At 41.4% G+C, this 15,976-nt stretch overlaps 1 protein-coding gene across 4 annotated transcripts in view; it reads right to left on the bottom strand.

The window, feature by feature from the left end:
• NISCH (nischarin) overlaps positions 1-10,555 on the bottom strand; it is a 40,477-nt gene extending 29,922 nt beyond the window's left edge. For 2 of the 4 annotated variants that reach the window (XM_063121145.1, XM_063121146.1), the window contains exons 1-2: positions 10,354-10,526; positions 873-956 (exon numbers count right to left, since the gene is read on the bottom strand). In XM_063121145.1, the coding sequence (XP_062977215.1) occupies positions 873-956; positions 10,354-10,440 (171 nt within the window). In that variant the 5' untranslated portion in view covers positions 10,441-10,526. Of the gene's footprint in view, positions 1-872; positions 957-10,353 lie in introns of all 4 variants that reach the window. The other 2 variants (XM_063121144.1, XM_063121143.1) reach the window with 2 other exon arrangements.
• Positions 10,556-15,976: the final 5,421 nt, after the last annotated feature.

Below are 15,976 nucleotides of genomic sequence, written 5' to 3'. Positions count from 1 at the left end.
AAAGGGGGGATACTGGTATGCTGCCCTAGATGGTGGACAAGTAGTCTTGCACAAAGAGAAAAAATGGTTGTGTATGTGTTCCTGCATTCAGAATTGCTCAGAAAATTAATTCCATTTGGCAATCTGATGCAGGGAGGAGTTTATTTATTTATTTATTTATTTATCATACTTATACCCCGCTCCTCAGCCAAAAAAGGCTCTCAGAGCGGCTTACATTTAGGAAAAAAGACAGCCAGCAACTCCAGAGGACCAATTGTAGAAAGGTTGCTGATGCAGGGGCTAAGGAAACAAGGAGTTCTGCTGAAAAGCAAGCCACCATATGTCCACTCATTACTCTTCAGTTCAATATGATTTACTCCCAGGTTAGTGTGTACAGGATTGCAGCCTAAGCATCAAATTAAGTATGATGTTAACTACACATTGAATCCCATGGTTGAGATCCTCTTCCTCTTCTCTTTATAAAGTAACAGCAGGTAACAGAGGGGGTGATTGGGTCAAGACCGCAATAGTCAGAGGTTCGGGGATTAACCCTTTTCCTAGGCCACTTTCCCCACTAAAAATCACACACACACCCAGTTGCTGTTGGGTATCATTTTTTTTTAAAAAAAAGAAGAATCCCTATTGAAATACATGGGTAAGCTCACATCTAGTTTGCCTTTAGGACAGAATTGCATTCATAGGTTATGGTGACTGACAAGAGTACTTCACAATTTGAATCAGATGAAGTTATTTACTTAATAAGACAACACTGCTTACTTTAATTACATGAAACATATCAGCATTTTGGGCAAGAGAACAGCTTTTCCTACAATGGGACTATCCAAGTGACTAAAGTTTACCCAACATTAAAACTACAATTTCAGAATATTTACCTTTTCATGCAAGTCATGGAAGTCACTGTATCGATGTTTGACTATCCACTGATGGCTCCCAACACTCACTTGAATGATATACACCTAAATGAAAACACAACTCTTTAATGGACCAAGAAGCCCAAGATGGCTAATGTCTGGATATTCATAAAGGCAAAAGAGCCCTCCACTATTTGAGTGACATTACATAAAACAAAACCTACCAAGACTACCAATTACACTTTGTGCTACTGCTTTCACACAGGATACACAACCTCTTACTTCTGAGGCTGCTACAAGCACAGTGTGACCAAAAGTTAAGTACAAACCTACAAGGCAAGTGCCAGTGTCCAGATAAACTTAGCTATCGTTGCTTAGTATAACTATCTCTTCAGAAAAGTTAGGAAAGAGGTTTGCAGAACGTTGTCCAAAAAGTCATCAAGCCAACCCCATTGTAATATGCCAATATTAAACCAGAAGCAGTTAGGAGATGGTGTAATTACCCCCAGTCTCTAGAATAATTCCATTGATGTCATTAGTAAGACAACCAATCCCCACCTCCCAGCAAAGCATACCACTAAATCAATAGCTTACCACATTTTATTTATTACATTTATCTCCCACCTTTTCTCCAAAGAGCTCACAACAGGTGGGATGGTCTCCCCATTATGACTCTCACAACGTAATGGCCAGGTTTGTACAATTGAGGTGGAAATAATCCACCACACGTGCCAGTCGCATAGGGTGATTTGCATAATTACCCTTGCCAGTACAGCTTGCCATGTCATACGAACTTGGTGAGTTTGGCTTCTTGCCACAACAAGCCACCCTCACTGAGTTCACATGACATGGCAAGCAGCACCAGCAAGGGTAATTATGCAGATCCCCCCACCCCCGCATTCATGGCAGGAAAAAATAAGCCATTGTGGCTAATTTTCCCTCCACAATTGTAAGAACAGGCCCAATGAGTGTATTACAGCAGTGCATTACTGTGCATTGTAGATCACTGTTGCTTAACTCTAGCACACTAACAATTTGACACACTTTCATATGCGGTACTCTTATGACTCTGCTGGTTCTATGGTAAGCCTATAGACAGAAGGACTCTCTCTATCCACGAGAGGCTTCTGATTTACTAGTAATTTTTTTTAAAAAAACATGTTAACTAGCTATTGGTTTTTTCAGAGAATAAAAGGACATAAAGCTGCTGAACAAGAGGGTTTTAAGAATGAGATGCAGAAGGAAATACTTAACGAAGTACAATTTTCCAAGTTAAGGTTTTAAAATTACCAATATGTTATTCATATTCCGACTACTTCATAAGGTCAAAATAATTTGAAGTCATTTGACAGTGAGGAAATTGCAGGAAGACATTGGATGTGCAGCCCTCTTAATTGGTTGAATGATAATTCAACCCTATTTCCAGCATAGATAACACACATTGGTATTATCATCATCATCATCATCATCTCATTGTAAAAACCTGCATTTTCCACTTCTCACTAGGTATGCTAGACCAAGTCAGTCTCATAGAATTGGAAACAGAGAGCAAGTAATGCAAACCTTTTATTAGGAAAAAAACATACCAGAATGCCTGAGGCAAGCTTTTGAATGATACTAAAATGTCCTTCAGAACAAATGTGCCAAAATCTTGATCCCATTATTTTAAACACTACCTCAGTGTCATATCTCCCTCTATGGCTATGCATAAAATTGCACTATAAGAATGAAATCCACTGTTCCAGAATTGCATAGCAATACCATGCAGCACAGCTGTATGAACCAGACAGAATTTGCTTGAAGCATGCTGCTAAATATTTCACAGTATTGTGACATTTATTCCAAACAGAAGCAGAAAGCTTATATTCTATTAAAGACTTAACTATGATACATAGCAGATGTAATTAAGTAACAATTATGTTGCTAGGTAGTTCACCCTCACCCCCAAAACAGGCTTGCAATTGCAGGAGTGGAGAGGGGATAATAACGGGCCTTCACGCAACATGCTAGAACTAAATGGCATGCAGTGCCTTCCACCAACTAAGTCTGGTACATCAGCAGTGACTCCTGAACAGTGATATCATGCCCTAGGTAAACTCTATATTAGACTACTATATTACACTACTGCAATGTTTGTATATAGGTTTGCCTTTGAAGACTACTCAGAAGCTTCAGCTAGTACAAGATTACTAACTGGGACCAGTCAAGGGCAACATAACTTGCCAGTTCTGAAACTGTACTGGCTAGTTTAATTTCTGAGCACAATTGATTACCTGTAAATCCCTAAACAGCTTTGAATCTGGCCATGTGAAGGACTGCCTTCTGCCACATGTGCCAGCCTGAAACTTTCATTTGTCATCAAAGACTCTCCTCTATGTCTTCCTGCCATCTGATTTTAGACTGGTGGTGACTGGGGACAGGACTTCCTTGGTCGTGATGCCTTATAGCAGTGGTTCTCAACCTTCCTAATGCCGCGACCCTTTAATACAGTTCCTCATGTTGTGGTGACCCCCAACCATAAAATTATTTTCATTCTTCTCTACATGATCCATTGTCATGGGATGGTTTGCTAATGAAAATAATACATAACAATAGCTTTAATAATACAAAAGATGATGCATGACATAGTTCAGTCAATACAGTTTCCTAAGACCATCGGAAATATGTGTTTTCCGATGGTCTTAGGCGACCCCTGTGAAAGGGTCATTCGACCCCCAAAGGGGTCCCAACCCACAGGTTGAGAACCGCTGCCTTATAGGGTAATGATCCCCTGGAGCCACATCATGTATTTTTGACACCAAGCAAACACTTCATTTTCTCAGGCACTGCAGCCTGTACTGTAGTTGGTTTTAGCAATCGTTTGTTTCTGTTGGATCTTGTTTCTTCAATGTTGAGTTTTATTGTGTTCATTTTTTTAATAATTTCAAAGAGTTATGCCAGCCAGGGAGTTTTATGCTAATAGGCAGTTTTTGAAGTTACTTAATACAGGAGCAGTGACAAGGTAATGTGATCATTCCACCATAGCAGTTCCCCTTTCTGGTGTAAATGTCATGCAATCATCACATTCATATTCTGATCCTTGAGGACAAGGCAGCCAGGTAGAACAGACACACACAAAAAGTAAGTAAAATCAAGCACCTTCTTGCACCAAAACCACTTGCTCCAGATATTTGGTTCAGTCCTTGTGAAAAACAGCAGGGAAGGGTGTGGGGTGAATTTGTGCTGTAAAGTGTGCCTATTCCTAGTCAAAAGGGCTAAGCTGTGTGCCATTTGGCCTGGTCTGAACAAGCCTAATTCATATTGGGCTGTGAGAAGTCTCATAAGCCATAATACTTTACAATAGCCTCATAAATCAATCTATAGAAATATTTAGTGCATTTGCTTGCCCACAGCTACCAATGCAAAACTTTTATGGTACATCATCAGCCTTGGAAAACCAACTTTATTTCCCATTTATTGGAACGTCCCTGCCTGGTCACCTAGAGGCAAAGCTACTTGCTACAGGTAAATGGCTGTAAGTCTGCACCAAATACCAAGAAACTAAGAAATAACTGTTTTGCAGCTTTATCTATTTTAGAATGAACTATTACCAAAGGTTATTGATAACTACTTCTTTTATCTTTTATGGAACCTAAGGAGATAGTATTTCATGTTACATAAGTGGTAAAGGTTATGAGAAAAAGAGGTTCTTTCTCCTCTCACTGAGGTTTCTTTTCCACAGTTTATTTGTACTCTGAAACATAAGTGGCATTTGATTAGCAATACTTAAAGATTTTCCCAGGAGCAAGAAATTTCATATGTGAAATGTGAAAAACAAATGGCTTTTTCTAAGCAGTCAGCATGGCCTGATTTGTATGTCACAACAACCCACGTGGTGTGTTATTTTGTGTTTTTTAAACCCACTGATTGTTGTGTATGAGCAAGCATGCTGGTGCACACCACCCCATCGCTCCTGCTATGAGCAGGAGCAGCTAAACAAACCAGGAACACTCATACCCTGGATTGTTTGCCATGATGTGCGAACCAAAAACTCTCCCTTGTCCCTCCCAGCAATAGCTTGTCAAGGAGAGACAAGCTGAAGTTCCTGATTTGTATGTCATGGAGGTTTAGTCGCACCCACTCACAGTGGGAGCAATCAGGCAATATAAACCAGCGTGGATGCTTTTTTAAAAAAACAAAAAACAAAACTTGGGTTATTGTGATGAGCGAACTGGGCCAGTGTGTCCTAAGCATACATTTCAATTACAGCATATTAATATAATTACGTATTACTCCCTCATTCGTAGCTAAGGCAGTGGGTTGGTGAGTCACTAATTCTCAAATGATGAACAGATCTATGCCTTGCACTTCCTCCACATCAGTGATCATAATATTGAGATTGAGAGTAACAAAAAAAACAAGACACTCCAGAGTGAGTGCTTTAGGAAGGTTGCTTCATTTTCAAAGTTCCTGTAGGATTTAGCATACGTCTTTCTTTATCCCATTAATATAAATGATTTTTTCCTGTTTATTTAACTATTTCTGAATATATTAATGGAACAGATCAAATGGGGGGGGGGAATTAACATACCATTGTACTGTGTTACAATATAATTCAAAGGAGGTCACTTGGTTTTCAGAAGTTCCCCACTGCAGCTACTTATACAACATCTCAGGCATTTTCTGAGGGATCCCCAACCTTCCGGAGAAACCTTCTTAGGGCACAAAAAGAGCTAGAGGAGGAAGGAGAGAAGTCTGGTAGAGCAGACTTGCGCTTACACAAAATCTGGATGTGATTCCGATCCAATAACATTTGCTACTATGAATACAAATGGTTAAGGTATACATAGGAAAATCATAATTTTCATGCTCAGGAAATCGTTAGCTGTTGCTCTTCCCTTTTTTTATTTCTTCAAACATAATATTGTTGAACTACTAGGATTTAAATGGGAAGTTTGCAAAATCCAGTTATGATACTTGTATTTATTCCCCACATTTTGTTTTGTTTTTACTCGATCTGTGCTACAAAAGTGATCTCAGTCCTCTTAATGCATGCATATAATTCTACTCGCAAGATAAATTACTAATGGGAGTTCAACCACATTGTCAAAAACTGAAGAATCAGAAGGCTGAAGCATTAACCAGTTAGTTATCATCATACGTTTATCCATTGAACGGAGTCAGACTTATTTCTGAGTAAACATTTATTGAATTGTCTTGCTAAGTATATAAATGAACACAATTCATGGAGAAAAATCAAACCTAACAAAAGGTTTAACTAAATTTTTATTAGGTTATTTTTAATTGTACGTGTCTTTTATCCCCTTCATGATTTGTTTACAGGCTGTATATTGTACTTTGGCCTACACCTGTGTGTATAAAAGCGTTCAAAAACTTTTTGCGTTCATATTTCATTTTGCTCCAATTTGCAGTTATGTTTACTTATAGTTGACATTTTTGATATTAAAAATGAAACTTTATAGTACGTTATAGAAGATAGCCTAATTGTTAAAAAAAATCTTTATGAACATAAATTCCCAACTTTGAATTATAATGAAAACCACTGTTATTTGTGGAATCTGCATGTCAACAGCTTTCCAATTAAGTGTGTTTCATGTGAATCAGTCAATGGGAAAGCAGTCAAAAAGAGATGACCAACTCCCTTTGAAATATTTGTTTAAAGATTTCAGTGCAGCCAATTTTAACTTCCATAGTAAATAGAAAAGCAATGGGTAATCTTGTAGTTTGGATGTTAACGAATATATGCTTATTCCTAGAGGTTTGTATGCACATTTATTTCTACTACCTGAAATCCATTCCCTTCTGTGCCTATTTCCAAGGCAAAACACTGATATACTAACAGTAACCTAGCTACAAGACAGTGGCTGCAATTTATGGAGGCTACGTGAGAGCTTTGGGGAGGACCATATACACAGCTGGAGGTTTCTTTGAAGTTTTCACTGCAGCAGCTCTGATGGTTGAAGCAGCAAGCTGTTTTGCAAACTGAACAGCAGCAGCAGGAGATGCTGCAGCAGAGACTTCAAACGAAGCTCAGGTTGTGCACTAAGGTCTTCCCTGGGCATAGAACCCTCTGGATTGTGCGCATAGAATCATCATAACTACCTGCCCAAATTTCCATACATAAAAGATATATACATTGCACACTAAATAGTTCTTTTTCAACTCTGAAGCTTCCAAGCATGTACACTTTTATCACTAGATGTCAGTTACTTTCTAAATAGACAGACAAGCGATGCAACCTTGCAGTTCATTGGCAGCCTGTATGTAAAATAAATACATCAAAATAGATGAGTATATATAAACTATCTTTTAAAAGACTAATTCACATATCTTTTGTTAAGCATGATGGATTGAATCTTCAGAACCATCAACACAAGGAAACATTCTCACCTCCTCCTTCCCATTGCAGTCCCCTCAATCCCCAGAAGCTATTCTTGAGGGACGGACACTGAACCCTTCAGCATGGGTTGGGATGCCCAAAGCCTGAAATACTGTATGTATGCCTTGCATTCAATCGTCTGTCCAAGCAATAACTGCACTGATTTTTCCTCACTTCTATACATCCACACTCTCCAGGCTAAGTGTGGTAGCCTTTTCCTCCTTTAGTGAACTGTGTTAGGCATGCAAGTTGGCCTGAGATGAAGCTGGGGACTAGTGCAATGGCCGCTGGACACTGGTGTCTCCCTTAAGGGAAAGCAGTCTTATTCCCTTATAAAGTTCCCTACGCAAGAAGGACACTTGGGGGCTCACACAGATAAAAGGCTACAAGTTCCACAGAGCCTATTATCTTTTATCACAGATTCTCAGGCAGCAAGAGGTAGATAAATAGACTCACTTACATTATTTTAGAAGATAATGGATGTATTTGCATACAATTGTAACCTGAGATTCTGGAGAATCCCAGATTACTGTGAAAGACTTGGCACTCGCTCTGATTTGGCTCCTTCCACCAGCAGGAGAGACTAAATTAACCAGATATTGAAAACATGACTGTATAATCCAAACCAAAACTCATGGCATATTGCTCCCCTTTCAGGCCAGAATTGCAAACCAGAGTTTGTTCTTCGTTTACAAATCCTGACTTATTTGTGAGCAACAATCCAGGAAGCCTGATCCAGATACACAGTAAGCTTTCGATTCCTGGTTATTTCAGTGGCTTCTGCTGGCAGGAGCCAAGCAAAATCTAACAGTCTGTGTGTACCATCACATAGCTCATTCATGGTAAGCCAGGATTCTCTAGAATTCTGGCTAAGTGTTGCATGCAAAAGCATCCAGTTACTGTTGCATATAAGTACTGGAATGCTGCAAGTCCATTCTCTTACAAATATGGTGGTTGCCATTAAATTGTGTTTATTTATATTTATTACTTTTTTTGATTATATCTCTAAAGAGTGAGACCTTGTACATTGAATTGAGAACCAGGGGGAGGGTGTTCTCTGCTATGGCACCTTGGCTTTGGAATGAGCTCCCTGGAGAGGTTCACCTGGCACCTAAATTATGCTCCTTTTGACGCCAGCTGAAGACTTCTTTATTTTCCCAGTATTTAAACATTTTATCATCTTATTCTTTTAACTTTCCTGTTTTAAATCTGTATTTTATATCTTTGTATTGCTGCTCAGTTTTATTCTGGTTGTACTTTTATATTGTACTTCTACATTGTGTTTTAAGTTTTATACTTTAAATTGTACTTATGTTTTAGATTTTTGTGAACCGCCCAGAGAGCTTCGGCTATTGGGTGGTATAGAAATGCAATAAATAAATAAATGTTTTATATTATGTTTTTTGAGCAACTGCTACACAATCCTCACTTTGAAATACAAGATCTCACTCTTTAGGGTTATAGCTGATGCTTCAGCTTTCCTCACCCACAACCAGCACAGCCAATGGTCAGGAATGCTGGAAGTTGTAGTCCAAATCATCTGGAGGGCACCTGGCTGGAGAAGGCTAGTTTAAAAAGTAATACATAGAAATAACTGTGCTTTTCTTCTCATGATACAGTTATAGTAGGCAGCCTATCAGTTTGTATTGGCTGGGACCACCTGCACTAACAAATCCAGGGCATGTGGCCAGCCAAAACAAAACACTTTTAAAACCATTGATTTCAATGGGAGAGATTTAAGCATGTGTTTATATCTTCCACTGAAAGCAAAATGACTTTTTGCCAAATTTTGGCTGGACCATGCACTGTAATTTCATTATATACTTTGCACAATGGTTAACAATTTAAAGTACTACATCAAAATTGCTTGTATTTCTCTAATTTTAGTTGGGGGAAGATATTTTAAAATCCTCACATTGTCTTTCTATCAAGTACATTTTAATATTTTGCAAAGCATTTAAATATAAACACACTGATTCTCAACATTCTACATGCAAATCCTACGGAAATCAATGAGGCTTAATTCTAAGAAATATTAGAGCTAGAGCACAAGTATCACTTTTAAACTAATTTAGTGCCAACTTTTCATCCTAGTCTTTAAAAAAGGTCAGCATACACAGTTTTAGAAGTGTGCATTCACAACACAGGATTCACTGAAGAGAATGGGCTTAGCTAACTGAAAAACTGGAAGGCCCACCCATTTTCAGTTATGTAACACAGTTGTTTGAGATGTTTAAATTGTACGTTTCTGGGTACGCTTGCTGTGTGGCAGTTAACTAATGCACTATTCTATATAGACAACTCTGTATAAAATGAGGTAACAGCATTGTTACAACCATTGCCAAGCAAATCAAAGGTCAATCTTTCCCTCCATACCAGAGTTCAAAAAAGGTTAGAAATTTCAGTGTCTCTCAACAGTTGTGCAACTCACTCCTAATTTTATCCAAATTGAAAACGATCATCGTTGACATATCCTAATATATATATTAAAAGAACCACACACAACCCAACATATCCCTAATGTGTTACATTTTCAGTCCACTTGCAGAGGATGTTTTCCGTTTGACGTTTCCCCAGGATGAAAACGACAGACTAAAACGAAGGCGTTTTAAGGAAACCAACACCACAGAGTGGTCTTTGAAGATGCAAAATGCCCATTTGATGGCCAAGTATGCAGAATCCCAGGCCGGAATGAGACAACACCCTGCCGTGCCCTCTTCTCAGGAAAATGTACTTCCTCCCTGTGGGAGTTTCCCCCATAAATGCCCAGCTCAAAGAAGACTTCTGTGTAACTCGGAAGCACACGGGGTCCAGAGCCCGGAGGAATAGTGATGTCCTGCCCCGTTGGACGCTAAACAACGGCGGGGGGCTAAGGGAACAGGAGGCAGAAGCGAGATTCCTCCGACTGGCGCCCGCTTAAATCTGAGAGCACACCGAGCCCCTCCTGCCGCCGCCACCCCACGCTCGGGACATAAGACAGAGGGTGACCCGGGAGCTTCCCCTCATGGGATCCCTGGAAGCGGCGGCGGCGGCGGACGTTTCCAAGGGAAAGCGAACACCTCACCCCTTCGGGAAAGACCCGCCTTCTCCTCCTCCGTCTCCCTTTCACTTCCCCCGCCTCACCGTGTAGGTCTCCACCAGCTCGGAACCGAGAACGCGGACCCCTTTGGGAGGCTCTTCGCCCTCCTCCACAGCCCCCACCGCCTCCATGGCGACCACCACAGGGAAGGCGCAGGACCGGTCGGGCGAGAAGATGCCGCGTTCACTCGGCCGCTCTTCTGAGGCTCCCTGCTGCTGCTGTGGCGGTGGCTGCTGCTGCGCCGCCTCCCTCCACCTCGGCCAGCGCAACCGTCACTGCCGCCATGTTTGTTTTCGCTTCGCCCGCCGACGGGGCGTGGTGGTGCTGGAGGAGGCGGAGGCGGAGTGGGAGGGAGGTCCCGGCGGACCACAAGAACTTTATTCACAGGCAAGGAAGGCCGGGCCTGGGGGCGTGGCTGAGGGCTAGGAGGTGGAGCTAGTAGGCCGTTTCTGACTATAGAGATAGAAAAGTAGAGCGTGTTCCATCCTCAAAAAAAGGAAAAAAAAGATAGCAGCAAAGACAGATTTTTGTTTTAAATCTCAGGTCTTACTTGGTAAGAACAGTACCATTTGTTTATTTAATTACCTGCTGGAACTGCAAATACTTGGTTCAGTCCCTGCCTGCTCTTACAGAACTAGGGGTAAGAGGTTGGGGTGGATTTTCTAAAAATGTCTCCACCCTTTCCCTCAGGAATTAGGAACCGTAGCTCTAGTTACGAATGAATGAAAGGGATGCTTTCCTATTCTCACTTACCTGGGAGTAAGTCCCATTGAAGTTAGTGGGACTTACTTCTGAGTTGACATTACACTATTTAATAAAAACCCTAGTACTTATTAACCTCATATTCCTGGTTGGAGGGGGGTCGTTGCAGTGAAACGAATTTGTTAGTCTTTTAAGGTGCCACATAATTATTATCCCCACATTTCAGGGGGAAGGTGTAAAAGCCAGAACGGAACGGAACAGGCCAGAACGACACCATTATATTAAAAAACCATACCAAAAACAGTGGCATATGTTAGCAACACTTGGGAACAATATTTTAGGACTAAAACCATGCCAATATTATATCACTATTAACCCCAGAACTCCCAAAACAATGTCCGGAACAGAATGGGATGGCCGGAACGGCCACTACTGAATGAGCGATATCAACCAAACTCACAAGTCATGCATAACTCCATGGCAGGGATGCAATAAGCCACAAAAGGTGCAAAGAAACTGCGTTCCGATAACCGTTCTGCGCACAGCGCATATTGCACAAAACGGACAGGGACAGCAGCTTCCAAGTGAAGTATGTTAATCAAACTCACCAGACACACATTACTAGGTGAGCCGGATATAATAAGCTCCAAAAGTTGCCTCGAAACCACGTTCAGGTACCCGTGGCAAAAACGCGTATTGCGCAAAATGGGCCGTAACGGCAACTTCCCAATGAGGTGAGTCAACCAAACTCACCAGACACACATTACTAGGTGAGCCTGATGTAATAAGCTCCAAAAGTTGCCCCGAAACCACGTTCAGATACCTGTTCCGGGCAAAAACGCGTATTGCTCTAAATGGGCCGTAACGGCAGCTTCCCAATGAGGTAAGTCAACCAAACTCACCAGATGCACATAACTAGGTGGGACAAATATAGAAAGCTCCAAAAGTTGCCCCGAAACCACGTTCAGATACCTGTTCCGGGCAAAAACACGTATTGCGCAAAAGGGAAATAACGGCAACTTCCCAATGTGGTGAGTCAACCAAACTCACCAGACACACATTACTAGGTGAGCCTGATGTAATAAGCTCCAAAATTTTCCCCCAAACCACGTTCAGGTACCCGTTCCGGGCAAAAACGCATATTGCGCTAAATGGGCCGTAACGGCAGCTTCCCAATGAGGTAAGTCAACCAAACTCATCAGACGCACATAACTAGGTGGGACAAATATAGAAAAAACGCGTATTGCACAAAATGGGCCGTAACGGCAGCTTCCCAATGAGGTAAGTCAACCAAACTCATCAGACGCACATAACTAGGTGGGACAAATATAGAAAGCTCCAAAAGTTGCCCCAAAACCATGTTCAGACACCCTTTCCAGGCAAAAAGCTCCAAAAATTGCACAATACGTGTTTTTGCCCGGAACAGGTATCTGAACGTGGTTTCGGGGCAACTTTTGGAGCTTTCTATATTTGTCCCACCTAGTTATGTGTTTCTGATGAGTTTAGTTGACTTACCTCATTGGGAAGCTGCCGTTACGGCCCATTTTGCGCAATACATGGTTTTTATTATTATTATTATTATTTATTTATTTTATTTATCTATATAGCACCATCAATGTACATGGTGCTGTACAGAGTAAAACAGTAAATAGCAAGGCCCTGCCGCATAGGCTTACAATCTAATAAAATCATAGTAAAACAATAAGGAGGGGAAGAGGAGAGAATGCCAACAGGCACAGGGTAGGGTAAGCAGGCACAGAGTAGGGTAAAACTAACAGTATAAAGTCCGCACAACATCAAGTTTTAAAAGCTTTAGGAAAAATAAAAGTTTTTAGTTGAGCTTTAAAAGCTGCGATTGAACTTGTAGTTCTCAAATGTTCTGGAAGAGTGTTCCAGGCGTAAGGGGCAGCAGAAGAAAATGGACGAAGCCGAGCAAGGGAAGTAGAGGCCCTTGGGCAGGCGAGAAACATGGCATCAGAGGAGCGAAGAGCACGAGCGGGGCAATAGTGTGAGATGAGAGAGGAGAGATAGGAAGGAGCTAGACCGTGAAAAGCTTTGAAGGTTAACAGGAGAAGTTTATATTGGATTCTGAAGTGAATTGGAAGCCAATGAAGAGATTTCAGAAGCGGAGTAACATGGTCAGAGCGGCGAGCCAAGAAGATGATCTTTGCGGCAGAGTGGTGAACAGAAACCAACAGACTGATGTGAGAAGAAGGAAGGCCAGAGAGAAGAAGGTTGCAGTAGTCCAACCGTGAAATAACCAGCGCATGAACAAGCGTCTTGGCAGAGGAGCCAGACAAAAATGATCGAATCCTGGCAATATTATACAGGAAAAAACGACAAGATTTAGCTACTGCCTCAATATGAGGAATAAAGGAGAGCGAGGAGTCAAATATAAAGCCAAGGCTACGAGCTTCCTTGACCGGAGTAAGTGTAACATCATTGACAGTAAGAGAGAATGAGAGATGAGGAGAAGGTTTAGGAGGAAAAACAAGCAATTCAGTCTTTGCCATATTAAGTTTCAAACGACGATGAAGCAGCAAAGCTGAGATATCTGAAAGACATGCTGAGATACGATTGTGAACATCAGGAGAAAGTTCCGGAGATGCCCGGAACGGGTATCTGAACGTGGTTTGGGGGCAATTTTTGGAGCTTATTACATCAGGCTCACCTAGTAATGTGTGTCTGGTGAGTTTGATTAACATACTTCACTTGGAAGCTGCTGTCCCTGTCCGTTTTGCACAATATGCGCTGTGCGCGGAATGGTTATCGGAACGCAGTTTCTTTGCACCTTTTGTGGCTTATTGCATCCCTGCCATGGAGTTACGCATGACTGGTGAGTTTGGTTGATATCGCTCATTCAGTAGTGGCCGTTCCGGCGATCCCATTCTGTTCCGGACGTTGATTTGGGAGTTCTGGGGTTAATAGTGATATAATATTGGCATGGTTTTAGTCCTAAAATATTGTTCCCAAGTGTTGCTAACACATGCCACTGTTTTTGGTATGGTTTTTTAATATAATGGGGTCGTTCCAGCCTGTTCCGTTTCGTTCCGGCTTTTACACCGTCCCCATTTCAGGCTGTGACTGAGAGGGGTTTATGACAGTCCTGCAATTTAATTGACTATTACTATCCTTACCTCAGCCCCAGACTGGGGGAGATGGGGGCTAATGACAACCCTGAGGTGTAGGCCGTTTCTACACCTGCCTTTTCCCCAAGGATCGTCCCAGGATCATCCCTGTGCATGCAAATGACACACAGGGGATTGCGGGAGCAGGCAGGGACGACCTCTCCATTTTCCTGGGATAATCCTTAGGTGTATAAAGGGCAGTAGTCTCCTATTAATATTGCAGGTTGGAAACAGGGCCGAGCCTGGCCAACAAATCCCTCTTAACCTTCGGCTATGGGGCGGTATATAAATGTAATCATCATCATCATCTGCAATCCTATTGTATACAACAGGGATGAGGACCATGTCATCCTCCAGATGTTGTTGGACAGCAACTCCCATCATCCCTAGCTACATAACCAATCATGAGGGCTAATGGGAGGTTTACACTTTCCCCACCACTGCTACACAAAGTGATCTAGAACTTCGTAAGTCCCACTGAACTCAGTGGAACTTATTTTTGAGTAGACATGTATAGGATTGCACTGTTAGTTTCCTATGTCAGAAGATGAGACACATTCCTCCAGAAACAGGCACAGGAGAAGCCTGGGTATCAATCAGTAGTTGAGGGACTGGGACTTGAGTTGCAGAAGTGTGGATAGAGCTCAAACTCCGGGGGTGGGGGAGAAAGGACCTTAAGCTCTATGTCTTTATCTTTTATTCTGACCTCTTTGCTTAAGAGCAGAGAGAGGTTAGACAGGGAAGCTGTTTCTCACCAGCCAATGAAAATTCAAATGAGAAAGCAGAAAGAAGATGAGCCATATTTGGAAAGCTACTTAACTGAACTGAAATTAAATTATTTGGGGAGATAAATTAATTATCGAGGGAAATGTTCAGAGACAGCTGGAAAAAAGATATGTTTTTTTTTTAAAAAAAGCAAGGGAAGAAAAAGAAATAGCTACGAATAACCTCTAATACAAATACCAAAAGAATAGCTTTTGTTATGGGTTTGAGATTAATCCGAATGATCTCTCAAGGAGCACCCCAACTTTGTGACCAGGCTAGGTGGGTGGCATAGTTTACAAACCACTCTGAAAACCATGGTTTGTTCTAGGGTTTCAGAGTGGTTTGTAAACTACTCCTGTCAGCCACCCTTGCTGGGTTCAGACATCAAAAAAACACTCTTGGCATGGGTAATTATACTAATTAGGCACTCACCACCGGCATGCAGCAAAAATAAGCCATGGTGTTTGAATGGATACCGTTGTTTTTATACTGTTTGTTTTTGATGCTTTTAAATTTTGTATACTTTTTAATGTTCACTGTTTTTAACTTTTGTAAACCACCCAGAGAGCTTCAGCTATGGGGCGGTATATAAATGTAATAAATCAAATCAAATGGTGGCTTATTTTTCCTTCATGATGGTGTGAACCCACCCTATGAGTCTGGTAGTGAAAAGAGATGGCTAGAATGGGGCAAACTGGTTGGGCAGATTCCCTACTGTTATGGAGATTAGCTGAGTGGGGGCTGTCTTCAAAGCTAGCCAGAGACAGACTATTCTGAAAAGTGAAAAAGGGGCACAATCCTATCTATGTTTCGACAGAAAAAAAGTCCTACAACTCACAGCATTCCCCAGCCAGTGTGGATTGTTCACTCATTAATTTAATCTGTTTTCCCCTCAATTTCACACATCTGTGCAACCCATACACACCCCACACACATTTTTATGCTTTAGCCTGTGAGAGAAATGCACATTTTCAGCTTTTTTTTTTTAAATTATTTTACCTATTTTTCTATGGCTAAACATGTGTAAAATTCCAGAAAGTTTTTTTAAAAAAAATGGTCCGCAAGTCTGCAG

Source organism: Elgaria multicarinata, chromosome 3, assembly GCF_023053635.1.
Source record: "Elgaria multicarinata webbii isolate HBS135686 ecotype San Diego chromosome 3, rElgMul1.1.pri, whole genome shotgun sequence".
Lineage (NCBI taxonomy): Eukaryota > Metazoa > Chordata > Lepidosauria > Squamata > Anguidae > Elgaria > Elgaria multicarinata.
Note: the sequence above shows the minus strand (reverse complement) of the source record. Positions and strands in the feature narration are given on the sequence as shown.